This window comes from Lithobates pipiens, unplaced genomic scaffold, assembly GCF_037356315.1.
Source record: "Lithobates pipiens isolate NorthernLeopardFrog02 unplaced genomic scaffold, aLitPip1_a1.2 Scaffold_30, whole genome shotgun sequence".
Classification (NCBI taxonomy): domain Eukaryota; kingdom Metazoa; phylum Chordata; class Amphibia; order Anura; family Ranidae; genus Lithobates; species Lithobates pipiens.
Window position 1 is genome coordinate 45,401,373 of NW_027507791.1, and position 27,213 is coordinate 45,428,585.

Sequence of the window (27,213 nt, forward strand, 5' to 3'; positions counted from 1 at the left end):
CTTATGAAGCAGACCTAAGCATTTGGACTTTAGGGAGGACCAGCATGGGGCCCCCCTGATCTAAAACAGATACTTGTCAATTGAAAACAGCAGATGCTACAGTTCTTCCATGTTAACGTCAGTAAAGCAAGACGGACTTGACAATTTAGGTGACTTTAGAAAACACCTCTAGGTTGGTCAATGGAGCCAAGCTCAGAATTCTGGTGTCTCCCGGCACGGCACACTCTGTACATACCTAGAATGTCTTCACAATGCCGGGGCTGCTCTAGCTACACCCTACAAAGCATTTTCCCAAAATGTCAGCTCTAGGGACTCCACAGCCTACTTTTATATGATAAGTAATTAGAATAAGTGATCTTGTATAATACGTAGAGAGTTTCACTTTGTATTCCAGAGAGTTCTGTTTATTGACATGGCATTGATTGTCATTCCAAAACCCCTCAATGTGAATCTCCTCTTCACCTTCAGGTAAAGCACAACTAAACAGACACATATTCCCTACATTGAGCACTGAGCTCAGTGTACGATCTTCAGATGGCGCCTGTCTCTGGAGGTTGTGAGATCACTTCAGTCTTCATATGATGGATGAATATACAGCAGGTGATCAGGAGGACACAGCCAGATATCACCAGACGTATGAGGTTCACCATGGTATAATCTTCCTTTGGTGTGTTTTCTCTATCCGTTCCTGAATTGAAGGTAAAATAAAAGGTGATATAACTCTATCAAATGTACAATTACTTAATTTTGTGTTATACCAGCCATTCTAATCAAACCCAAAGAAAGCAGATAATAGGAGGCTTGCATTGATAACAAGGGTCACAAGAAACCTTTCCTGACAGAGACATGGATTCCAGTGCTGACCTCTTTCCAAATTCCCGTTATGCTGACTAACTGACATCAATACTTTCTAAGGCCTTGACCTGGTGAATATCAATAAAATCTGAGTTGAAGCTCCTTATCAGCATATGTATTCCAGGTCAGCGGCACAAAGCATTGAGGTTTGGCATGGCAGCAAGACAACTAAGGTTTGCAGCATGAGAAGTAAGAGTCGGTGTTTCTCTATCCACTTGCCAACTGCCTAACTGGGAATGTACATCATGATTTTGGCGTTAAATACTGCTCTTATGGCAGCAGCTAGCTGTCATAACCCCGGTATAGTTTTTTTTCTTTAGGCAGTTGGCTTTCAGATAAAAATGATTCTCGCAGCAGATTCACCGCAAGATTACTTTTATAGGAGGCACGAGAGGTGCACCCCCTCACGCTGCTTCCCGAGCGTACCGGAGCCATCGGTAACCCGGAAACCGATCTAATTCAGCCGATAGCTAGGCAGGAAGTCGAGTGTAGGCAAGATGGGCCCCCCCCCACTCGGCTCTATGCCCTTGGAGGACCGGAGCAACCTCTGACATCACTTCCGGTTCTCAGGCTTAAAGAGATGATTTTTGTTTGTTTTTTAGAGTCAAAGTGTCAAAAAAATTATTTTGCAAAGTGTCAAAAAAAAAAAAAGTTTCTTTTGCTTTTAAGGGTAAATGATAGATCTGGGGTCTTTTTGACCCCAGATCTCTCATTAAAAAGGACCTGCTTATGTCTAGTACAAGGAATGTTTACATTTCTTGTAATAGGAATAAAAGCGATCAATAAATAAATAAATAAATAAAGGAACTTTGTAGTAAAAAAAAAAAAGAAAATAAATAAGAAAAAGAAAAAGCATGGGTTGACATTTAAGTATGAATTTTAACAAATGGCATTGTTGGTGTACTTACCATTGTTACAGTACAGCCAGGGAACCACACTCTTCGAGACATTACTGACCGGATTCTTTGCTGTACATATATAGGTAAAGTTGACATTACTGGGAGGTACAAACACAACGTTCTCTGTCTGGTTTACATTACTGATGTTTAAACTCCTCCAATTGATGGTCACTTTACTTCCATCTACTGAGTCCACCAAACACGTCAAGCTGACCTCACATGTCTTATTATCAGTCACATCGGGGTTGATGGTGACATTCTCAGCCGTTAGATTACCTGGAGGGAAGAAGCAGATAACATTCTAGAAAAGTATTAAAACTTCTAATCCCCGGTGCTAGAAATGATCTTCCATGTAAAAATAGATGATCCACTTCATCTCCAGAAGATTTTACCTGCTGCGGGTCCAGACTATTGTTTGCTATTCAGCACTGTGTTGCTTTAACTTGTAATTGCACGGTCATGCAACACTGTAGATAAATGACATTTAGATAATTTTTAACATGAATAGAGCTTTCCTTTGGTGGCATTTAATTCCCTAGTGCCGACCGTACGCACATATGCGGCCTCGGCTTTAAGGGGTTATACCTGAGCTCATTTTCCACTCCTCCCGTCAGTGGTAAATGGTTTGTCTCATCCCTCTAACTGCAACATCTGCTGAAGAGCTTGTTCTTTTTAAAAAAAAACAAGACTTGCTGGCTGGATCACAAGCTGAAATAAAATAATAACGAATGCATCCATCACATCTAAGAATTTGTAAGCTGCTATATGACAAAGAACTGAAGGGCCTGGTATGGAAATTGGGGGGACCCCCATGCAATTTTTTTTTTTACATTTTGGTTTGGGGTTACTCTTAATATTCATACCAGATCCAAAGGGCCTGGAAATGGACTTGTGAGGGAATCCCATGCCATTTTTTTCAATTACTTTTATGTTTATTGCCGGGACTGACAATTCATTATAGCCGAGAGTAGTTTTAAATTACTTTTTTTCCCTTTAGAAATGTAATTTTGCTCTTGGACTGTTCTAAACTTGAGAAACATGCGCCACTTTACAGGCATGCTATAGACACCCCCCAGGTATGAAATTTAAAGGAATATTTCACTTTTATCGTTTCACTTTAAGCATTAATAAAATCACTGCTCCAGAAAAAACTTCAGTTTTTAAAACTTTTTTTTGCATTGATACATGTCCCCTGGGGCAGGACCCGGGTCTCCAAACACTTTTTATGACAATACTATGCATATAAGCCTTTAAAATGATCAATTTTGATTTCTCCCATAGACTTTTAAAGGGTGTTCCGCGGCTTTCGAATTGCAATTGTTTGCTATTCAGCGAACAGGCAAACACCCAATGTTGGAGTGGAATCTCAGAATAATGAAAAATTTGTCCGAATTTGTATTCAGACCAAAATGATTTGCACTACTGGATGACTCATCTGACAGCTCTTCTGGTCCCTTCCTTTGTTTCTGGAACCTTGGAGAAGCTTCCAGATGTAGTGGGTGGAAGCTAGGAGGAGCTGTCATGCACATTTTTGAGGGCCTTCCCTCATAAATAGGTATGAGTCATGCCAGCGAGGGAAGTCAGGTGGGAGATAGAGGTGGAGTGCTGGGGAGGCTGTCGGAAGCCCTCGCTGGGCACCCCTTAGTCTGGGGGGGGGGTGACCTACCCCCTGGAGCTGAGGTGCTGGAAAATTCCCCCTACAACATTTGAAGGAAACCCTTCCTGGAGACATGGGAGCAAGTGAGAGGATCAGAGGACCTGGCCAGTCAGCCAGCACATCCGGAAGATCTCCAGAGAAGTTAGCCGGGTGGGCTGGTGAGTGTTCAGACTGGGAGGACTGGGAAGAGAGTGTCAGTCTTGGAGGACTGGGGAGAGAGTGTCAATCTGGGAGAACTGGGGAGAGAGTGTCAGTCTGGGAGGACTGGGGAGAGAGTGTCAGTCTCGGAGGACTGGGGAGAGAGTGTCAGTCTGGGAGGACTGGGGAGAAGTTAGCCTGGAGGGCTAGTGAAAGAGGCAGCTGCAGCCACGTGGGTTGGCAGTGCCTGAAGAGATGGAGCTGTGATCAGTGACCACAGAGAGGAAGTGTCGGGAAACTGTGAGCTGTGTCTCCCCTATCTTCAAGTATAGGGGCTGCAAGTTCCTGCTTGTAATGGGCCTTGAGTGAGTGCTGGAGGAAGAAGAGGATATAGTATATAGGACCCTAGAGAGGAAGAGTTGTCCCTGAAGTTGTTTGAAGTCAAGTGGGCATCCCATAACTTCCAATCTTTAGCCATGTTTTTATCCCTCAATAAAAAAAATAAAAAAACAAAGACACGGACTGTTCTCTGACTCTGAGTGATTGGAAATTTGGTGTGCCTGGCTGTGCAGGAGTGGGGGATGCCATTCTACTTGCTCCTTAGGGCGTGCTCTTCATGTATATATCCAATGGTTGTCAGTTGGGATTCTGATTCACAACTTAACAATTGGATAGCCTGGTCACATCTCTAAGAACAAACTGACAACCATTGGATATTTTTCACTCCATTGAGATATTTTCTAGACATGATTTTAAGGGGCTAAGTGTTCTGCCTCCTCAGCTCTCCGAGCTGGATGCACTACATGGCCGCCATCTTGATATCCAGCGTTTGGCTTTTTATCTCAGCCATTCGATACAACATTCTGAAGAAGCGAGCACGGTCTCGCGAAATGCATAGCGCTTTATTGATGCTTGTTTTTTGCCGGTACATGCTGGGTATTATTGATGTCTGCATTATATTTACATACTTCCCTGTCTATATGTATGTAAATTTTATTTTCTTATTGTGTATGTGTTTTTACTGACCTAGCAACTTTCAAGTTTTATTGTTGCTCATTGATGTATAACATTTGTAATAAATCTTTGTATATTTACTTTCATCTGGGTTGTGTGCTTTGGCTATTATGCCGGGTAACTCACAATCTTTGTTGTTGCCGCTCTGTCACATAACATTTTGGAACAAATAAATTGATTTTGTCTCAGTTTTCGCTGTGAACATTGGCTAAACCTCTCTCACCTCATCTAAAGTCCCAGGGCTATTTCTCGTTTTTTTTGTGCACTATTAGGGATGGAGGTGTCAGAGGGGTCACACCAGACCTTAATCTCCTTTTTTTAGCAAAGCAGTGGTCCTCTTGGAGGTGTGTTTGGGGTGGTTATCATGTTGGAATACTGCCCTGCGACCCAGTCTCCAAAGGAAGGGATCATGCTCTGCTTCAGTATGTCACAGTACATGTTGGCATTCATGGTTCCCTCAATGATCATTTGATGCAGTGTGCGGCGTATGGTCTGAGCACTGACAGGCTGACCCCCCAACTCTTCAACCTCTGCAGCAACGCTGGCAGCACTCATATTTCCCAAAGACAACCTCTGGATATTACGCTGAGCATGTGTACTCAACTTCTTTGGTAGACCATGGCTAGGCCTGTTCTGAGTGGAACCCGTCCTGTTATACCGCTGTATGGTCTTGGCCACTGTGCTGCAGCTCAGTTTTAGGGTCTTGGCAATCTTTTTATAGCCTAGGCCATCTTCATGCAGAGCAACAATTATTTTTTCTTTATCGTACATCACTGGACACAAAGCACCATAGTCATTGGACACTGGCATAATTAAAGACAGGAAGTCCCCCTCTATATAACCCCTCCCATACAGGGAGCACCTCAGTTCTTTTGCCAGTGTCTAAGGTGTTGGTCACATTTAATGAAGTGCTAAGAAGAGCTCTCCAGGTGATCCTGGATAAGATCAGGAGGGGCTATGCAATCGGATTCATTCAAAGAGTCAGAAACAGAGAAAGGCTAAGCGGATGGTACCCGAGCCTCGAAAAGGAAGAACGAGGTTCTGCCTGTAACGCTTCTCTTGAAGAGCTGGACCCTGGGATCCAGATCCAGATCCAGCTGGACCCTGGGATCCAGCGCCTTGGTCACATTCCATACCACAAGTTGCTGTGGCAGGGTGCTGTACAGGTCCAAGGGAGTGGACCCTATATACAAAGGGGACCTGGTCCTTGAAGGTCTGTCATGACAGCATGCATGATATTCACGGGGCAGGCACAGTGTGGCTGAGTTTTTAAAAGTCCTCATGCTGTAGTGAATTAATGGCTGACGGAGGGACACAGAGACATATCCAGGGCATGTAAGTGCTGTATGGGTGTTGGTTACAGGCATTCTCAGACACATCTACTCAGCATCAGGCTGAGCACTAATAGCGGCATAGTAACTCATTGCTGGACTAAGCTCAGCAGTAGATGCATGGTGTGGTACATTTGCTTTTGTGCTTAGGACTATGTATTCCCCAAAGAGAGGAACAAAAGTAGTGAAGAGGAGCACAAAAGCACCGCGGTCAGGGTCGGAGGATCCTAGTCACGCTTCCACAGTATCATCCTCTCCTGAAAGACCTGAAGTGGCTGGCCAGGCTGAGCCATTGAGTTTTTCAGGCATTGTGGCTACCTCCAACAATACAGGCTCTACATACGTCACTAAAGATGATTTGACTACAGCAATAGCTAGTTTGGAGGGGAAGATAGCCAATCCGCTCGTAGGCTGGGAGGAAGTGTGATAGGTCCCTTTTCCCTGTCCAGGGCCCGTTATCAGGGGATCAGGAGTGGGCAGGGGATACTGATTTAGGGGACCCAGTAGAAGGGCAGGAAGATGGCTCCTCTTTTGGGGATTCAGCCTCAGAAGAGCCCTTCTCAGCCTTGCAATCTCAAAAATTGCTAGTTCAATCCCTTACAAAATCAGTCCATTCTGGATATAAGTTACTCCTAGCAGAGACGGCTGAAGTTCTCTTTTCCTCTTTGGGTTCTCCAACGCCTCCACAGGGTTCACTTGCTTTTCCTATGCACCCATTGCTGGAACAGCTTATATATGCTGACTGGGATTATCCAGACCGGCATTTTCTTTATCCTATGAAGGAAAAGTTCACTAAGAAATGGAGTGTGCCAGCAGTAGATGCTGCTGTTTTTTCTCTGAATAAGAGTCTCACTTGTCCAGTGGACAATGTCCAAGTGTTTAAGGATCCAGCTGATAAAAGGATGGAATCTTTGCTTAAGGCCTCCTTTGCCGCAGCTGGTGTAGTAGCACAGCCTACAGTAGCAGTGATCAGCATTTGTCAGTCCCTAAAAAACAAAGTTAAACAGGTTGTCAAAGGGGAGAAGGTCCAGGACCTAGCTGAGCTGCCTAGGGCCTTATGTTTTGCGGCTGACGCTATTAAAGCTTCTATTAATCAGGCATCACGCATTGCTCTCCTGTTAGTACATATGTGGAGAGTAGAGAGTTCAACTCGAACATTGCCTGTTCGGCGAACAGTGAACAATTTGGGGTATTCGCTGCAAATTCGGAAAGCTGGCAGAACACCCTGTACAAGTGTGAACGACACGAGTACAAATTTATCTGAAGTTACAAATTATTTGAAATAAAGAATGCTGTATCTAAAAGAATGGAACGTAATGATCTAATAATAATAATAATAAACAATAATAAAAATGTATTATTCATTTGTTCCATTCCATTTGTTTAGATGCTGCATTCATTATTTTGGATAATTCGTAAATTCAGATAAATTTGTATTTGTTCACAAACAGCCAAACTTGGAAATTCCAACATCTATAATTTAATAGTTAGTTAATATTAGTTAGTTACTATTTAAAATTTTACTGATTGTCTTTCTTTTTTTTTCCAGATTTTCGAATTTTCGAATTCCAAAAATTCAGATATTCGGAATTCAGAATAAGAAAATTCAAAATTAGGAAATTTGAAAATTCTAAATTAGGAAATTTAAACATTCGGAAATATGGAAATTCAGAAATGTGAAAAATCAGAAAAATCGAAAAATTCGGAAATTCGAAAAATTAGCATTTTCAGATTTTCGAATTCCGAATTTTCTAAATTCCGAATTTCTGAAAAAAGCAAAAAAACGAAAACGAACACATTTTTTGTCAGTGCACATATCTACCTGACACTAATTGCATTTTGTAATGTAATGTTAAATGCTAATGCATATTTTTATAATTTGTGATTACAGTTTTACAAAGAAAAAGAAATTAAATTCTCAGTTAAGATTACAACTGTTAACCCTTTTCCTCAGTATTTTTTTTGGGAAGTTGTTAGCTGTCTACCAAGCCTTGTACTTCAAACAGATTGTGAGGGCAGAACAAGAACACGTGTCAAAAACAAAGGCCCGTGGGCTGAATCCGGCTCCCCCAGGCCATTTCATTTGGCTCTTGCACCTCTCCTGCAGCACCCCCTCGCCTCCACCCCCGCACCTTGTCTCAGCAGTCAGCAGCAGAGGGGAGAACAGAACTCCTCTGCCAGATCCTGTGCTTCTTGGTGCAGCCGTAGAGAAATTAATTTCTGCTCCCCCTCCACCTAAGCAGTCAGCAGCAGAGTGGAGGACAGAACTCCTCCTCCAGATCCTGTGCTTCTTGGTGCAGCCACCTCTCTGAGCAGTCCCCAATAAAGTTTCTTGTGGATGACCCTCCTTTGCAGATTTGCATGATCTGCTACAGGAGTGTGAGTGGCCTACGTGTCGGTTGGCACCTGCCCTTCACAGCTCAAGTCTTGAAGTGGAGTTCCAACCCCCCACAAAAATTTTAAAGTCAGCAGCTACAAACATTGTAGCTGCTGACTATTAACATTAGGATACTTACCTGTCTAGGGACCCCGCGATGGTAAGAGAAACCGGCAGTGAAGCCGAAAGGCCTGTCCAGGGATCCTGTGATGTTGGCACCCCAGCTGATTTTCAGATCGCCTCTCGGGTGCTGCCACTAGTGATGGACGAACTTCCGACGGGACGTTTCGCGAACGCGAAACGCGAACGGACACAAACGTTCGCGAAAACGACCGTTCGCCGCGGGCTCCATTGACTTCAATGGGAGGCGAATTTCGCAAACCTTTAGGTCGAATTTGCGGCCACGGGGTAATTATTAGGGGGTAGCACGTAGTCCCACCACCTGGACAATAGCATAATACATGTATGAGGTGAATTTGGGATCGATAACTACAAGCATTTTTTTTTTATTTGGGAAATTGTTCTGACAATTCAGGACTATGGAGCTAATGAAGGCAATGGAGGAGAGGGAAGGTCAGGGACCAGGGTAGGCAAACAAGAGGGTGCAGGAGATACAGAGCACTGACAGCAGCACCGTAATACAGAGCACTGACATCAGCACCGTGACATACAGCGCTGACAGCAGCTCCGTGACATACAGCGCTGACAGCAGCTCCGTGACATACAGCGCTGACAGCAGCTCCGTGACATACAGCGCTGACAGCAGCTCCGTGACATACAGCGCTGACAGCAGCACCGTGACATACAGCGCTGACAGCAGCTCCGTGACATACAGCGCTGACAGCAGCTCCGTGACATACAGCGCTGACAGCAGCTCCGTGACATACAGCGCTGACAGCAGCTCCGTGACATACAGCGCTGACAGCAGCTCCGTGACATACAGCGCTGACAGCAGCACCGTGACATACAGCGCTGACAGCAGCTCCGTGACATACAGCGCTGACAGCAGCTCCGTGACATACAGCGCTGACAGCAGCTCCGTGACATACAGCGCTGACAGCAGCTCCGTGACATACAGCGCTGACAGCAGCTCCGTGACATACAGCGCTGACAGCAGCTCCGTGACATACAGCGCTGACAGCAGCTCCGTGACATACAGCGCTGACAGCAGCTCCGTGACATACAGCGCTGACAGCAGCTCCGTGACATACAGCGCTGACAGCAGCACCGTAAGCAGCCCCAGGAGGAAGTCAGCACAGCACAGGGATGGTGTGATCCCCTCATAATAAGAACCCCCAGGAGGAAGTCAGCACAGCACAGGGATGGTGGGAGCCCCTCATAATAAGAACACCCAGGAGGAAGTCAGCACAGCACAGGGATGGTGGGAACCCCTCATAATAAGCAGCCCCAGTAGAAATATGACACCGCTCAACCTCTTCAAAGAGGAGGGTAGGGGCATATAGTACGGTGTGCTTTTTTGGGTCAGGGAAGTGAGCCAAATGAATTAAGAAGGTCTGTGTGCTTGATTCCAAAAATTGTTTATAGACATATACATGGTCTACTGATCACATGTGTTGAATTCCTCCGAGATCCATGCCTCATTCATTTTTAGAAATGTGAGGTAGTTAACACTGTCGTGAGCTAGGCGAGTACGCTTATCGGTCACAATCCCCCCTGCTGCGCTGAACGTCCTTTCGGACAGGACACTGGATGAGGGGCAAGCCAACAGTTCGATTGCAAATTGGGCAAGCTCTGGCCAGAGGTCAAGCCTGCCCACCCAGTAGTCTAGGGGTTCATCACTCCTCAGAGCGTCCACATCGGCCGTTAACCCAATGTAGTCGGACACCTGACGGTCTAGGCGTTCCCTGATGCTGGATCCGGATGACACCTGTCGATGGGTCGGCTGAAAGAATGACCTCATATCCGAAGTCACCAACACATCTTCAAACCGGCCTCTTCTTGCAGGCGCTGTTGGATTGGTACCCGCAAATCCTTCTCTGGGAGTGGGAATTGCTCCTCTGCCAGCGCACGCAAAAGCAGAATGCAGCATTTCTCGAAGCAAGGCCTGGAAGTGCTGCATTCTGACAGCCCTCTGCGACGGCGGTAACATTTCCGCCATTTTGTGTTTGTACCGGGGATCTAAGTACGTTGCCACCCAGTACTGGTCCTTGACCCTCATGCTTTTTATACGGGGGTCCCTATTAAAACACTGGAGCATGAAGGCCCCCATTTGCACTCAAGCGGAAGGTATGTGGTGGTGGTGGTGTTGTTGGTGGTAGTGTCTTTGGGGGTGCACATAGCAGAGAGTGAAGAAGAGGGTGCAGATCGAGAGGATGAGGAGGGTGCAGAAGAATAAGGCTGAGTGAGCCACTCAACCAAGTCTGGTGCGTCCTTTAAAGTAATTGAACGCACCTTCTGCAACTTCCCACTTTGGCTCAAGGCTGTTGCTCCTGCCCTACCCCTACCACCCCTGCGGAAGGGCCTGCCTCTTCCTCTGCCTGTCATTTTTTAAATCACCCTGTGACAAAACTCTTAGTCCCTATACCGCTGAAGGACTGCTGCAGTATAGGGCAGCGGTCAGCAGTAGTGCACGTCAACCCTATGTATTGTGGACCGATAGCGGTCCTTACAGAACAGCAGACTGTACTGCACTCAGGCCTATGTACCGTAGCACCCTATACCAAGTTACCAGTCCTTATAAAAACTTTTGTGGACCAAGCAGGTTGTGTGTTAGTGTTTAGCAGACTGTGCGTCAGTCCCTATACCGCTGAAGGACTGCTGCAGTATAGGGCAGCGGTCAGCAGTAGTGCACGGCAACCCTATGTATTGTGGACCGATAGCGGTCCTTACAGAACAGCAGACTGTAACGCACTCAGGCCTATGTACCGTAGCACCCTATACCAAGTTACCAGTCCTTATAAGAACTTTTGTGGACCAAGCAGGTTGTGTGTTAGTGATTAGCAGACTGTACGTCAGTCCCTATACCGCTGAAGGACTGCTGCAGTATAGGGCAGCGGTCAGCAGTAGTGCACGGCAACCCTATGTATTGTGGACCGATAGCAGTCCTTACAGAACAGCAGACTGTACTGCACTCAGGCCTATGTACCGTAGCACCCTATACCAAGTTACCAGTCCTTATAAAAACTTTTGTGGACCAAGCAGGTTGTGTGTTAGTGTTTAGCAGACTGTGCGTCAGTCCCTATACCGCTGAAGGACTGCTGCAGTATAGGGCAGCGGTCAGCAGTAGTGCACGTCAACCCTATGTATTGTGGACCGATAGCGGTCCTTACAGAACAGCAGACTGTAACGCACTCAGGCCTATGTACCGTAGCACCCTATACCAAGTTACCAGTCCTTATAAGAACTTTTGTGGACCAAGCAGGTTGTGTATTAGTGTTTAGCAGACTGTGCGTCAGTCCCTATACCGCTGAAGGACTGCTGCAGTATAGGGCAGCGGTCAGCAGTAGTGCACGGCAACCCTATGTATTGTGGACCGATAGCGGTCCTTACAGAACAGCAGACTGTACCGCACCCAAGCCTATGTACCGTAGCACCCTAGACAGACCAAGTTACCAGTCCTGATAAAGAGCTTTGTGGAACAAGTGAGTTGTGAATGATTAGCAGACTGCAGCAGAAGGGCAGCAGTCAAGTATAATATTCTTTCTATATTTGGAAGAAAGAATATTATACGTGTACAAGCCTATTACCGTACCACTGATACCAGTCCTGAAAAGAACCTTTGTGGAACTAATAGTAACAGCAAGTCTTTAAAATTATCCTCACTGCCTGACACACTGCTTCCTGCCTGTCCCTATACAAATTGGCAAAAAAGAGTAGGCTGGAACGATTAGCTGGAATAGCTCTTTTGTGGACCTGATAGTAACAGCTAATGATGATGATGATGATGATGATGAAGAAAGACTAATCTGGCTGAGCTGTCCCTAAAATAGCAGCATACAGCGCTCTGTCCCTTTATCTAAACTGACAAAAGAAACTCAGGCTGCTGACCTAACACCTATACCAGTCCTGAAAAGAACTTTTGTGTACCAAATAGCTAGCGTTTTCTCTGTCCCTACTCCACACAGGATCCTTTCCCTACAGTGACAGAAGAAAGAATGTAAAATGGCCACCGGATCGGGTGTATTTATAGGTTAGGGGGAATGTCCAAGTGTCCATGAGCTGTCATGTCTCAATTGGTTGTCCTGTAACACATGATAAACGTGTCACGAAAGGTTAAAGTTCTTGTATACATTAAACACGTAAGTCCGCCGGGGCGAACGACGGAAAAAGGCGTTCGAACCCGCGGACGGCGAAAGTCGGAAATTCGCCGCGAAACGACCGCCGGGCGAAACGTTCGTCCATCACTAGCTGCCACCACCATTCGTGGTAAGGGAAGCCTTTCAGCTTCACATGCCGGTTCCCTACTGCACATGAGCTTTCTAACTGGCCTGGCAGCGGAGGAAGAAGAAGGGGGCCCCAACTTCTGAGGGACTTCGGCGCGGTGGAGTCTCACGGAAGTGGGGATGGGTACCTGTCAAAAACAGGTACCCGTTCCACCCTCCCCCTGAAAGGTGCCACATGTGGCTCCGGAGCGGGGGGGAGCAGATAAGAGGAGCTTCTACTTTTGGGTGAATTAAGTTATTACTAAAACCAGTAAAGTCGGAAAATTCCCTCCGCCAGAACTTCTGCTGGCCGAATTCCAGCCAGCAAAAGCTTGAGAGCAGGTCCTCAATTTTTTTTCGGTCGGAAATTTCCGATCGCCTGTAGCAATTCCGACGCGCAAAATTCCTACGCATGCTCGGAAGCATTGAACTTAATTTTCTCGGTGTTAAACGTCACCGCGTTCTTGGCGGTCGAAAGCTCAGCAAACTTTTGTGTGACCGTACGTGTGCAAGCCAAGCTTAAGCGGAATTCCATCTGAAGAAAACATCTGACAAGATTTTTCTGGGGGGGGGGGGGGGGGCGGAAATTCGGCTCATGTGTGCGGGGCATCACAGGTACAACCGGCCCTTTGAGGGCAGCCATAATGCTGATGCAGCCCCCCCCCCTGCAAATTAAATTGAGTTTGACACTTGACCTGGAATAGACCATATCTGAACTAGGACCCCGCTGACAACAAATTCCAGAGACACTTACCGAACACGGTGAGATGATAAATGCACGTTTCCAATGAAGAATTGAATCTAGTTGTGAAGATTGTTGCGTTGTAGGTCCCTTGGTCCTCCCGTTTTAGCTCACTTATTGTCAAAGATCCATCAGATGTGCTGTTCAGTCTTCCAGAAAACTCTTTAGTTACTATTGGATGCATTGCATTTGGTAGTCCTTGCATTGTTGTGATTAAATGATCTTTACCGAATTTCCAAAAAATCAGCGTCATCGGGGGGGAACCAACTCGTCGGATGGGTGTGACCCCGGCATGACCAACTTGTAGGGTGACATTTCCTCCCACAGCTCCAGCTATAGTTCCTTCTCCACAGGATCTTTCACTCGCTGCATCTGATAAAAAAAGGTACATTTGGATTAATCAATAAAAAAAAAAAAAAAATATATATATATATATATATATATATATATATATATATATATACACATAAAGAAATGTGTATATATATATATATATATATATATATATATATATATATATATATATAAAAAGAAATGTGTGTGTATATATATATATATATATATATATATATATATATATATATATATATATTCATTTCTTTATGTGTGTATATATATATATGTAATCACAGCAGAAGCCGATCAGCGAGGGCAATGGATGTCCACCCAATCATCGGGAAGAGACACAGAACAGAGCTCTGCCTATGTAAACAAGGCAGAGCTCTGTCCTGACAGCAGGGAAAGTGATTGGCTTTTGTGTCCCTGCAAAGCACGCCACACATAGTACACAAAAAGCACTGGCTAGGCACACAGTTAACCCTTTGATCGCCCTAGATGTGTGACTCCTTCCCAACCAGTGTCCTTAGTACAGTGACAGTGCATATTTTTAGCACTGAAGTATCACCCCCCCCCCCACCACCCTTTCATATCCCGACCGCCTCACGCAGATATACTGCGGTAGAAGGGCACGTACAGGCAGAATCACGCACCTGTACGTTGCCCTTTAAGAGGCGGCTTGCGGGAGGGAGCTCCGTGAGCGGGATCGAATGTCCGCGGGGATACCCGCAATCGTCTCACGGAGATTGGTACTCTCACTGATCTCTGCTCTCTGTGATCGGGAGCGGTGATAAGTGATGTGTCACACGTAGCCCGCCCCCCCAAGTTAGAATCACTCCCATAGGACACACTTAACCCCTACAGCACCACCTAGTGGTTGACCCCTTCAGTGCTAGTCACATTAAAGTGGTTGTAAACCCTTACAAACCACTTTGACCTACAGGTAAGCCTAGATTAAGGCTTACCTGTAGGTCCAATAAATATCTCCTAAACCTATATGGTTTAGGAGATATTTGCTCCGAAAACGGGCACCACTGTCTACGGCGCATGCGCACTGAGCGCGGCATTTCCAAGAATGGAGCTGCCGTGCGTGTCGACTCCAGTGCGCATGCGCGGGAGTGACGTCATTGCGGCTTCGCCGAATGACAGCGGCGGAACTGCAAGACGCCCCCAACAAGATGGATGCGGCGGACTACAGGGGACAGCGGCGACTTCGCTGGCTCCTGTGTCAGGTAAGTGACACATAATGGGCTACTGTGCGATACGATGCGATGCGATGCATAGTAGTCCATTATGCTTTGCCTTTGCAGGGAATGAAAGAGGAAGTAAACCCATCAGGGTTTACTTCCTCTTTAAGAGCCGGTTCACAATATTGCGATGCGAGAACCCTGCGGATCAACTGCGGGTTCCCGCATCGCTCCCGACACGCACGGCAGTTCGCACTGCCATATGCAAGCTGCTGGGGAGTGTCATTATATGTTAACGACACCGCCATTTCAGCTCGCATATCGCACTGCGAACTGACAGTTCGGACATGAATCGGATCGCATAGGTGTTGAACACACATGCGATCCGATTCTGGTCCGAACAGAAAAAAGGGTCCTGTGCGTGTTTGCACCGAATGCGGGTGCGATATCAGCCATACCATCTGTATGACTGACATCGCAGCCGCACAGTAGGGATGAGCCGAACACCCCCCGGTTCGGTTCGCACCAGAACTTGCGAACGACCCCCGCGTTCGGTACGAACGTTAGAACCCCATTGAAGTCTATGGGACTCGAACGTTCGAATTGGAAAGTGCTCATTTTAACGGCTAATATGCAAGATAGTGTCCTAAAAAGGGTTTGGCGACCTGCCTCCTGCCTCAGGGGACATGGGTCACTGCAAAAAAAAGTTTTAAAAACTACCGTTTTGGCAGGAGCACTGATTTTAATGACGATTAAAGTGAAAAAAAAAAAGTGAAATATTCCTTTAAATATGGTGCCTGCGGGGTGTCTGTAGTATGCCTGTGAAGTGCCACGTGTTTCCCGTGTTTAGAACAGTCCCTGCACAAAATGACATTAAACGGAAATAACACCATTTAAAACTGCTTGCGGTTTTAATGTTATATCTGGTTCCTGCAATATGGTTGAAAATCATTGAGAAACATGGCATGGGTAGCCCTCCCTGCCCATTACCAGCCTATTTGGGTCTTGTACGCATATTAAGGGGAACCCTGTACCCATATTAAAAAAAGGAAATGCGTGTGGCCCCCAGGCCCTATATACTCAGAACAGCAGTATACAGGCGGTGCAAACAAGACAGGGACTGTGTAAGTTTGTTGTGTTAAGTTGAATCTGTTTGTCATTTTCAACCGGTACATTTTTAAAGTGTAGCTCCAGTCAAAAAAACTATCTTTAAGCTTTTTGGAAAACATAGGGAAGGGTTATCACCCCTGTATAATTTGTTTTGTCGTCCATCTTTTTTCATCTCACTTGCTGCTGTCTCCTTGCGTTTGCAAGTAGGAGATGTTTGTAAGTTGGATGTTTGAAAGTAGGGGCCTGCCCTATATTATAGCGGTATGTACTGGGTACAGAGCACGCAGACAGCACGCACTCCTAACACTACTGACTGCAAGCTCTATTATTAACCACTTGTTAGCCCAATGTTTGCATAAAGTGAAAGATGAAGTTATGCTGAGTAAATAGATATCAAACATGTCACTCTTCAAAATTGCACATGCCCGTGGAATGGCGCCAAACGTCGCTACTTAAAAAATCCCCATAGGCAACGCTTTAAATATTTTTTTACTGGTTACATGTTTTGAGTTGCAGAGGAGGTCTAGGACTAGAATTATTGCTCTCGCTCTAACATTCTCGGCGATACCTCACATGTGTGGCACATGCGAGCACATGGGGACATGGGCGCTTTAATTTTTATTTTATTTTTTTATTGTTCATTTTACTTTATTTATTTTAGTTTGACATTTTTTTTCCCAAAAATATATTTTTGATCACTTTTATTCCTATTACAAGAAATGTAAACATCCCTTGTAATAGGAATATGGGGTGACAGGTCCTCTTTACAGTGAAATCTGGGGGGTCAATATGACCCCACATCTCACCTCTAGGCTGGGAAGCCTGAAATAAAAAATAAAAAAAAGATTCTGGCTTTGATCGTACTGGCGAGTTGGTAGAAGCACCGGAGGGCGGTGAGGGGTGGGGGGCGTCTATGGCTGGGTATTTCAGGGTATCACCGAGTATGGCTGGGTATCTCTGAGTATGGCTGGGTATGGCAATTTATGGCAGGGTATTACAGAGTATTGGCGGGGTATTGGCGGGGTACTACAGAGTAATAGCAGGGTACTGCACTGCAGAGTAATGGCAGGGTACTGCACTGCAGAGTAATGGTGGGGTACTGCACTGCAGAGTAATGGCGGGGTACTGCAGAGTAATGGCGGGGTACTGCACTGCAGAGTAATGGCAGGGTACTGCACTGCAGAGTAATGGCGGGGTACTGCACTGCAGAGTAATGGCGGGGTACTACAGAGTAATGGCAGGGTACTGCACTGCAGAGTAATGGCAGGGTACTGCACTGCAGAGTAATGGCGGGGTACTGCACTGCAGAGTAATGGCGGGGTACTGCACTGCAGAGTAATGGCGGGGTACTGCAGAGTAATGGCGGGGTACTGCAGAGTAATGGCAGGGTACTGCAGAGTATGCACTGGTATTGCAGAGTATTGGCAGGGAATTGAGGGGTTAAATTCGGTGAGCAGCGATGTGGGCACTGCAGATGCAGCCCACATCGCTGCTGACACCGATCTCTTTCCCCTCCGCTGTACCGATCGGTACAGAAAGGGGAGGTAGGAACAGGCGTCATAACATGACGCCGGTTTGTTTCCAAGTGATCACTCCGTCATTTGACGGAGCAATCACGTGGTAAACGGCCGCTATGAGCGGCCGTTTACCGTGATGCGCCGGGTCCCATGGACCCGGCGGTCACGGATGCTCTCGAGTGCGCACACCTCGGGGCACGCGAGAGCAGAATTCTGGGAGGCCGTTAATTAACGGCCTCTCTGAGTTAAACAACCGCCCTGAAGCCGTTAATCGGCAATGGGCAGTTGTTAAGTGGTTAAAGCTAGATCACTAGCTATATAGGTGAGGTGAATATAGTGGTGTATACTGCAGTCAGGGCACAGACAACAACCACTACACAGCAGCAAGATAGGAAATCAGCCAAAAACGATTGGTGTGTACTGTGTTGAAGGTACACAGAACACCCACTGCTTCAGATGCAAAGTAACACACTACAGGAGGCCGCCTTAAAGGCGGCCTTATATAGTGTGGGGCGTGCACTACACAGCCTGAGCTATGATTGGCCACAGGCAGGATGCCTGTGGCCAATCATGGCTCTCCTCGCTGCCGGCGCTGCGATTGGCCAAGCATGCGGGGTCACAGTGCATGCTTGGCCAATCATCGGGCAGCAATGCACTGCGCCAACGCAGTGCATTGTGGTCCGCGCGCGCGTCACTCGAATTTTGACGCGAACGGCCAAAACGTTCGGAATTCGGCGAACGGCCGAACGGCCAATGTTCGAGTCGAACGTACGTTCGACTCGAACACGAAGCTCATCCCTACCGCACAGACATCGCATGTAATGTGAACAGCAGTGCGCTGCGAATTACATGCGATGTCTGCCATCGCAATAGTGTGAACCGGCCCTTACACAGTAATCAATGCAATTTTATAGCACTGATCGCTGTATAAATGACAATGGTACCAAAAATGTGTCAAAATTTTCGATCTGTCCGCCATAATGTCGCAGTCCCGATAAAAATCGCTGATCGCCGCCATTACAAGTAAAATAAAAATTATTAATAAAAATGCCATAAAACTATCTCCTATTTTGTAGACGCTATAACTTTTGCGCAAACCAATCAATAAATGCTTATTGCGATTTTTTTTTACCAAAAATATGTAGAAGAATACGTATCTGCCTAAACTGAGGGAAAAAATTTTTTTTTTATATATTTTTGGGGGATATTTATTATACCAAAGAGTAAAAAATAATGCGTTTTTTGCAAAATTGTCGCTCTATTTTTGTTTATAGCGCAAAAAATAAAAACCGCAGGGGTGATCAAATACCACCAAAAGAAAGCTCTATTTGTGGGAAAAAAAACTTTTTTTTTCTCCTTATAAACAAAAAGAGGCCGACAATTTTGGAAAAGAAAACAATATTTTTTACTTTCTGCCATAATACAATATGTATTCTGCTACATGTTTTTGATAACAAAAATCCTAATGAGCATATATTGATTGGTTTACACAAACTGTATAGTGTCTACAAAGTATGGTATATACCGTATTTATGGATTTTTTTTATATATTTTTTTTTTTATATTTATTTTAGGACTGCTACTGATTAAACTTTTCCGGTTTGATTAATCGAATCATTTCGATTAATTATAACGCACATACAGTTTTTACAATTATTTTTTATTAAACTTTAAGAAAACCGTAGAAAGTTAGTTTAACTTTAATTATAAAACGTATCTAGTATGTTGACTGTCTGCCCCATACTGTAATGTCCACATCTGCCCACATACTGTAATATCCACATCTGCCCCCCTACTGTAATATCCACATCTGCCCCCATACTGTAATATCCACATCTGCCCACATACTGTAATATCCACATCTGCCCCCCTACTGTAATATCCACATCTGCCCCCATACTGTAATGTCCACATCTGCCCCCCATAATGTAATGTCCACATCTGCCCACATACTGTAATATCCACATCTGCCCCCATACTGTAATATCCACATCTGCCCCCCTACTGTAATGTCCACATCTGACCCCCTACTGTAATGTCCACATCTGCCCCCCTACTGTAATGTCCACATCTGCCCCCATATTGTAATATCCACATCTGCCCCCATACTTTAATGTCCACATCTGCCCCCATACTGTAATATCCACATCTGCCCACATACTGTAATATCCACATCTGCCCCCCATACTGTAATATCCACATCTGCCCCCATACTGTAATATCCACATCTGCTCCCATACTGTAATGTCCACATCTGCCCCCATACTGTAATATCCACATCTGCCCCCATACTGTAATGTCCACATCTGCCCCCATACTGTAATATCCACATCTGCCCACATACTGTAATATCCACATCTGCCCCCATACTGTAATGTCCACATCTGCCCCCATACTGTAATATCCACATCTGTTCCCATACTGTAATATCCACATCTGCCCCCCATACTGTAATATCCACATCTGCCCCCATACTGTAATGTCCACATCTGCCCCATACTGTAATATCCACATCTGCCCACATACTGTAATATCCACATCTGCACCCATACTGTAATATCCACATCTGCCCACATACTGTAATATCCACATCTCCCCCAAACTGTAATATCCACATCTCTCCCAAACTGTAATATCCACATCTGCCCCCCCCCCCATACTGTAATATCCACATTTGCACCCATAGTGTAATATCCACATCTGCCCCCATACTGTAATATCCACATCTGCCCCCACATACTGTAATATCCACATCTGCCCCCCATAGTGTAATATCCACATCTGCTCACATACTGTAATATCCAGATATGCTCCCATACTGTAATATCCACATCTGCCCACATACTGTAATATCCACATCTCCCCCAAACTGTAATACCCACATCTGCCCCCCATACTGTAATATCCACATCTGCCCCCCATACTGTAATATCCACATCTCCCCCCATACTGTAATATCCACATCTCCCCCCCCCCCACACTGTAATATCCACATATGCCCTCCATACTGTAATATCCACATCTGCCCCCCATACTGTAATATCCACATCTGTTCCCATACTGTAATATCCACATCTGCCCCCCATAGTGTAATATTCACATCTGCCCACATACTGTAATATCCACATCTTCCCACATACTGTAATATCCACATCTGCCCCCATACTGTATTAGCCACATCTGCCCCCATACTGTATTATCCACATCTGCCCCCTTACTGTAATAAAGAAAGGGTGGGGGAAAACACTGCGCTATGACTAAATTGGACAAAAAGGACAGCTGCCAACACTTAAAACAAACAAAGTTCAACAATCAAAGGGTAAAAAATAGTGTAGCGCTTCTACAATGGTGAATGTGATAAACACGCACATAAGCAAAAAATTGTGTATATAGAAAATGGTCACATGGGGAAGTCCATAATCATATGAAACAAAAGTCCAATACGAATGGATAAACAATTTCGTGATGTAACTGGTACAGGGATGATTAGACCGCTTCAAGGGAAGTAGAGGACTTGCTAATCAGATATGCCCATGTAAATCAGCTTGTCTGTAGACATTAGAAAGATAGATGAATACTCTTACCAACTGTGTTGGACTCACACGGTCGTATGACGGTTGAGTCTAGAAGGCTTGGGGTCCTGACCTAGGACCAAAGAGTGGATCGATGAGGGTCCGGCAGAGTGATGAGGAAACTCCAAGCAGCAGTGAACCATGCGGTGTATCTCACGGATGTAGCGTCAGGGTGGTTTCTTATCCAGCTCAGACGTGACACGATCAACACAGGTGACCCCAAAATTGGGGTGGAGGATATTGTGGGTTTTAAGCCAAAAAAAGAAAAGGAAAAAGAAAAAGAAAGCTCCACATGGTGCGGGTCAGACGGTCTTAAGCGGCAAATTTATTTAAAAGTCAAAAAATATAGTAAAAATGTATGACTTAGTGATCACATAAAGGCTGAGTAAAAATAGAAATAAAAGCAATGTGGGGTGCCAACAGCTATCCCGACGCGTTTCGACATAAATGTCTTCGACAGGGGCATGGTGGAACCCACCACATTGCTAACAAATTTATGGAGTTTCTGAGACAGCTCCGTCTACAAAAAGAGGTGGGGACTTTGGTCTGATATTATGGACTTCCCCATGCGACCATTTTCTATATACACAATTTTTTGCTTATGTGCGTGTTTATCACATTCACCATTGTAGAAGCGCTACACTATTTTTTACCCTTTGATTGTTGAACTTTGTTTGTTTTAAGTGTTGGCAGCTGTCCTTTTTGTCCAATTTAGTCATAGCGCAGTGTTTTCCCCCACCCTTTCTTTGTTTCTTGTGACACATTATTCACTGCAGCTTATAACACATTGTCCTATTCTTAAATGGATATTGTTGAATATAGGACCTCTAGATCTTTTAACACTGATGGTGTCTTCACATCTAACCCCACCAACACTGAAGTCAGTGGTCTCTTCCTTAGACTCAAAAATGTGATGGTCTCGGAGGTTCATCTCCAGTGGGACATCGCCTTTTTGAGGCAATATATTAAGGAGAAGATGGTCCCTCTGGGATTACGTTGGGATATACATCCCCAACAGGGAGAAATAGAGTTTGATGTTTGGTTTAATTATTTCAATGATGTGGGTATCAAACTGTTGAATTTTTTGGTGGAAAGGAAACAGGCAAGGTTACCCTCCATTGACAAGGAGATCAAAGATCTCAAAGAAAAATTAACACCAGCATTAGGCACATCAGAATATAACACCTTATCCTCTAACTTAAAAAAACATTTAGAGAAAGAGGAGAAAGACCAACGTACCAAAAAACAAAAGAAATATAATCGGGATATTAACGATTATAAGACTAATTTTGTTTTTAATTGGCAGAAAAAAATAGCTTCCGAACCAGGTAGCAATCCATTGCTTGATAACATACAGTCTGAAGCCATGGAGATGGAAAGGAGGTTGATTTATGAACCTCCTCTGTCCCAGCCCATACCTTCCGGCTCCGTTAGAACTAATGACCATGTATACAGACCACCTGTGGAAGCCCAATACCCTAACCATCAAGGTAAGGGTTCTAAACCCCGGAACAAGGGTAGAGGCAGAGGTAACCAGAGTCATGGCCGTGATAGACACCGCAGCGACACCAATGGTGGCTACCAACACACTCTCCGTGAATCTAGTAGACCTCGGCGAGATGACCAATTCAGCTACAGGAGGGAGAATTATCCCCACAGCACCCCTATACGCACCCATAATCGCTACCTGCCTCTTAGGGATGAGGGCCACTATGATTCTTATCGTGACCCTCCTCCCTATATGACATACAGTGACGAGCCCCCGTCTAGAACTCCATATAATCATACTTATCCTCCTGGGCCCTTATATCATCAGGATTTTCACAGGGCCACCCCCATTCGTGGGGGAAATACAAAACTAAACGAGGCACCAGAGGGGGGCGGCGCATCCAATGGAAAAAGAAAGCGGACACAGTAGGAGCGGGCATTTACAACCTCAGTACAGCAATACTGTCAGACAGTGAGAAACGCATTCTAGACAAGGGCCTTAAATTTGTTCCACCTAGAAAACTCAATAAATTTAATACATTTATTGATGTGCAGAAATTCATTCGTAAGCTTCACATACAGAGACACTTTTTGTCTTCACCAAGTAGAACCAACACAGTTCCTGATTCCACACCAGTTAGACACACTGGATTGAGCAACCCTTCTTTGTTCAACCCAGGTATCTTACCCCCATCCATTAATGTTTTTAAAAACCTTGTTCTAGATGATCTGGACAAGTTGCCCACTAAAAGGGTACACCAAGACCCAGCTATAGCACAGGGCCTCAAATCCCTGTGTGAAAGAAAAAATCTCATTATCCGCCCTGCAGACAAGGGGGGCGGTCTAGTGGTATTAGATAAATCACATTATGTTAACGAAATGAACAGACTGTTGAGTGATGTCACCACTTACAGCCCATTACCTGGGGACCCTACCTCTAAATATAAAAAAGAACTCACACAGATTATAGACGAGGGTTTCTCCTTGAATATTTTAAATAAAAAGGAGAGGGAATTTATGATCCCACTAGCACCACGTATCCCGACAATATACCAACTACCTAAAATACATAAGGACCTTGTGAATCCACCAGGTCGTCCGATTGTTAGTGGTATAAATTCCATTACTTTGAGAATAGGGAAATATATAGATTCCTATCTCCAGCCCTTAGTAAGAAGTGTACCATCTTATTTACAGGATACTGGTGACACCATTCGATTATTAGAGAACATACAGTACCACGATGATCTCATCTTAGTCACGGCCGATGTGTCTGCTCTGTATACCTGCATCCCACAGCACTTAGGTCTGGGTGCTGTGGAGTTATTTCTTTCAAGGGATTCCACACTCCCTGTGATACATAGAAATTTTCTCATGCAACTATTAGAGTTTGCTACCTCCCACAATTATTTCTGGTTTCAGGGCATCTTTTATACCCAGATCAAAGGTGTTGCCATGGGGGCAAAATATGCACCCAGTCTGGCCAACTTGTTTATCGCCCAATGGGAGGAGGATGTCGTCTATGCCCTGGACAGGCCTGAATTGGTACTGTGGGCAAGATACATAGACGACATCCTCCTCCTGTGGAGAGGCAGTCGGTCGTCTCTAGATACCTTCATGGCAACCCTTAACAACAACGATCGCGGTATTAATTTGACCTTTGAAGCCAGCACTACTAACATACATTTTCTGGATTTGGAAATCACAGTAGTGCAGAAACGCCTAGTCTTGAGAACTTTCTTTAAACCAACTGACAGGAACGGATACATTCCTGTAGACAGCGGTCACCACCATCAATGACTGAAATCTGTTCCACGTGGCCAATTCCTCAGACTGAGGCGCAACTGCACTAATGTTAGTGATTTCATTTCCCAATCCTATACCATCCGCAAGAGGTTTATAGACAAGGGTTACGACCCATGTGTTCTAGATGCTGATATCAAAACAGCCTTACAGACCGATAGGACGTCCCTTGTCCAAAAGAAATCTAAAATAAAAACGAATGACAAATTTAAATGGTCATTCTTCACCACTTTCTCTACACAACATAAGGAGATAAAGAAAATTATCAACAGGCACTGGAAGATATTATGCAGTGACAAAATTTTAGGAGGAACAATCCCTGAGAAAGCTGGAATTATCTATAGGGGAGCTCGCTCGATACAAAGTGATGTCTCCCCCAATGTAATAGACATCCCCAGACCTATCCAGTTTTTCCCACAGAGCAAAGGATATTTCCCCTGTAGAAAATGCAATGTGTGCATACACAATATGTTGGGTAAACGGAGGAGTGATTCCTTCACTTTTACGGCTACCCAACGTAGGTACCCTATGAAACACTTCACCACTTGTACCACTAGATACATAGTTTATCTGATAACATGCCCTTGCAATAAGCAATATGTCGAGCGTACAATTCGTAATTTTTCAATCAGAGTCAATGAACACCTTAGTAAAATCAAAAAAGGCTGTGACACAGTCCCGAGACACTACCTTGAACAACACAATAGAGACCCTACAGGCACACGGTTCCAGATCATAGACAAATTTGTTCCAAGCTGGAGGGGGGATTCCTGCCTACGGGGGGTGTCGCGCCTCGAGACGTTTTGGATTTACGAATTGAGGTGCTACTCCCCCCATGGCATGAATACAGACTGGGACATCAACAGTTTTATTAATCAGGCCTAATACACTGGGGTTGGGTTATTAATTCCCCACCTCACCATTATTTTTATTTTATTTTCATTTTTTAGTATACCATTCCCTCATAGATATCGCCATTATTTAACTATGTGAGAGCCATCTTTCTTTTGAACATGTCTCACATACTTTTGGTATGTTTTTTTACTCTTATTGAGTCCATGTGAGCACACTGTGTTTCCTACTGATCCTACCTTAACTTGGTTTTTTATGTTTTCCCACACCCAAACTTATAGACTCATTCCACAGTCTCTTACATATGCGTTTGAATTTCTGCCCAACTTCACACTATATATACGTATGCCCATGTGCAGCATTGCATTCTTCTCCTGAGCCAGATGTGATCCAGGACAAATGCAGTGTCGTTATGGGATACATTTATATATTATTATATATTCTTTTACTTTTCTATTATGTATAGTGTGCGTTCTTGTCATGCATGCCCCATTTTGTGCCAATTTATTTTTGCCCACTTTGGGGCGCATGTGCTCTTGACGTCCATATTTTACAATGTTTTATTTTTATTCTCCATGCTTGAGACTATTCACTTAAACCTCCGGTATGTGAATTTCAGTGCAGAATTTGTGATATTTTGTCCTCACGGCGTCTCTCTCCCCATGGCGACGGTTCCCATACAGTCGGGGGACTGGTTGCCATGGTTTCGACTAGACCGGACATGTGTTCTGGTGTGGCGTGGTTACGTCACACGCTCCGTTCACTCCGAACGGAGGGACGACGCCGCAACATGCTTTGATCTGACGTGGTTACGTCACATGTCCTGGCCATTCCGAACGGAGAAACGACGCCGCACGTCACGCCGTGGGATGGGAGGCGTGCAACACGCGGCCGTATGGCGCCAAGTCTGCACGCCCCTCCTCCCTGGTTACATGCCAAGTGAGGGAGACGCGCCACGTGTTATTTTGGCGCGTCTGGGCCTCGTGGTGTGAGGGACGTACGTCCCTACTAGCACCTCCCCTCACGGCGATGTAACGCGCGGACCAGCGATTGGTTGGGGCATTACAAACGTTTTAAACGTCACGACGTAATTTCGTCATACGACCGGAATTTAGTCAATGCATATTCCACACAGCATTGGTTGCTATGGCAACATATATACATTTCGTTTCAACTGCATATCGCCAGTATGTTTTTGACCATATATAACAGCAGATTACCATCAGCCACCGCCATCCTGATACATATAGACTCATCTTGATAGAACATAACTGTGAGTAAACCACTCTGGGGGACAGATTTGAAACCCAGTATATGTGGTGGTAATACTATATGTTTAACAGCTATGTTTATGCGTTTGATGTAGCACCGCATGTGTATTGTTCACGCGCTGGTCCCCTCTGGATACAGATGATAAGGGAAATACAGATGGGACCAATGCGTGAGATACGCTTACTGTCATTGTTATACCTTTTTTGTTGTCAAATTTAACTTGAGCACCTATATGAAAGGGCATTATCCCATATTGATAATAGATTGGTTATATGAATCTGCATACTATGTCAGAATAAGCCTTTCTCATGTTTGTTTATTTTATTTGTAAGGGGTTGTCTCAGACCAAAGTCCCCGCCTCTTTTTGTAGGCGGAGCTGTCTCAGAAACTCCATAAATTTGTTAGCAATGTGGTGGGTTCCACCATGCCCCTGTCGAAGACATTTATGTCGAAACGCGTCGGGCTAGCTGTTGGCACCCCACATTGCTTTTATTTCTATTTTTACTCAGCCTTTATGTGATCACTAAGTCATACATTTTTACTATATTTTTTGACTTTTAAATAAATTTGCCGCTTAAGACCGTCTGACCCGCACCATGTGGAGCTTTCTTTTTCTTTTTCCTTTTCTTTTTTTGGCTTAAAACCCACAATATCCTCCACCCCAATTTTGGGGTCACCTGT

The 27,213-nt window shown here is 44.9% G+C and overlaps 1 protein-coding gene across 1 annotated transcript in view; it reads right to left on the bottom strand.

Annotated features, from left to right (window-relative positions):
• Positions 1-382: 382 nt before the first annotated feature.
• The window catches only part of LOC143942752 (SLAM family member 6-like), a 32,673-nt gene continuing 5,842 nt past the window's right edge, over positions 383-27,213 (bottom strand). Inside the window, exons 2-4 of the mRNA XM_077464139.1 lie at positions 13,408-13,767; positions 1,764-2,030; positions 383-688 (exon numbers count right to left, since the gene is read on the bottom strand). Of these exons, the coding sequence (XP_077320265.1) occupies positions 531-688; positions 1,764-2,030; positions 13,408-13,767 (785 nt within the window). The 3' untranslated portion in view covers positions 383-530. The remainder of the gene's footprint in view (positions 689-1,763; positions 2,031-13,407; positions 13,768-27,213) is intronic.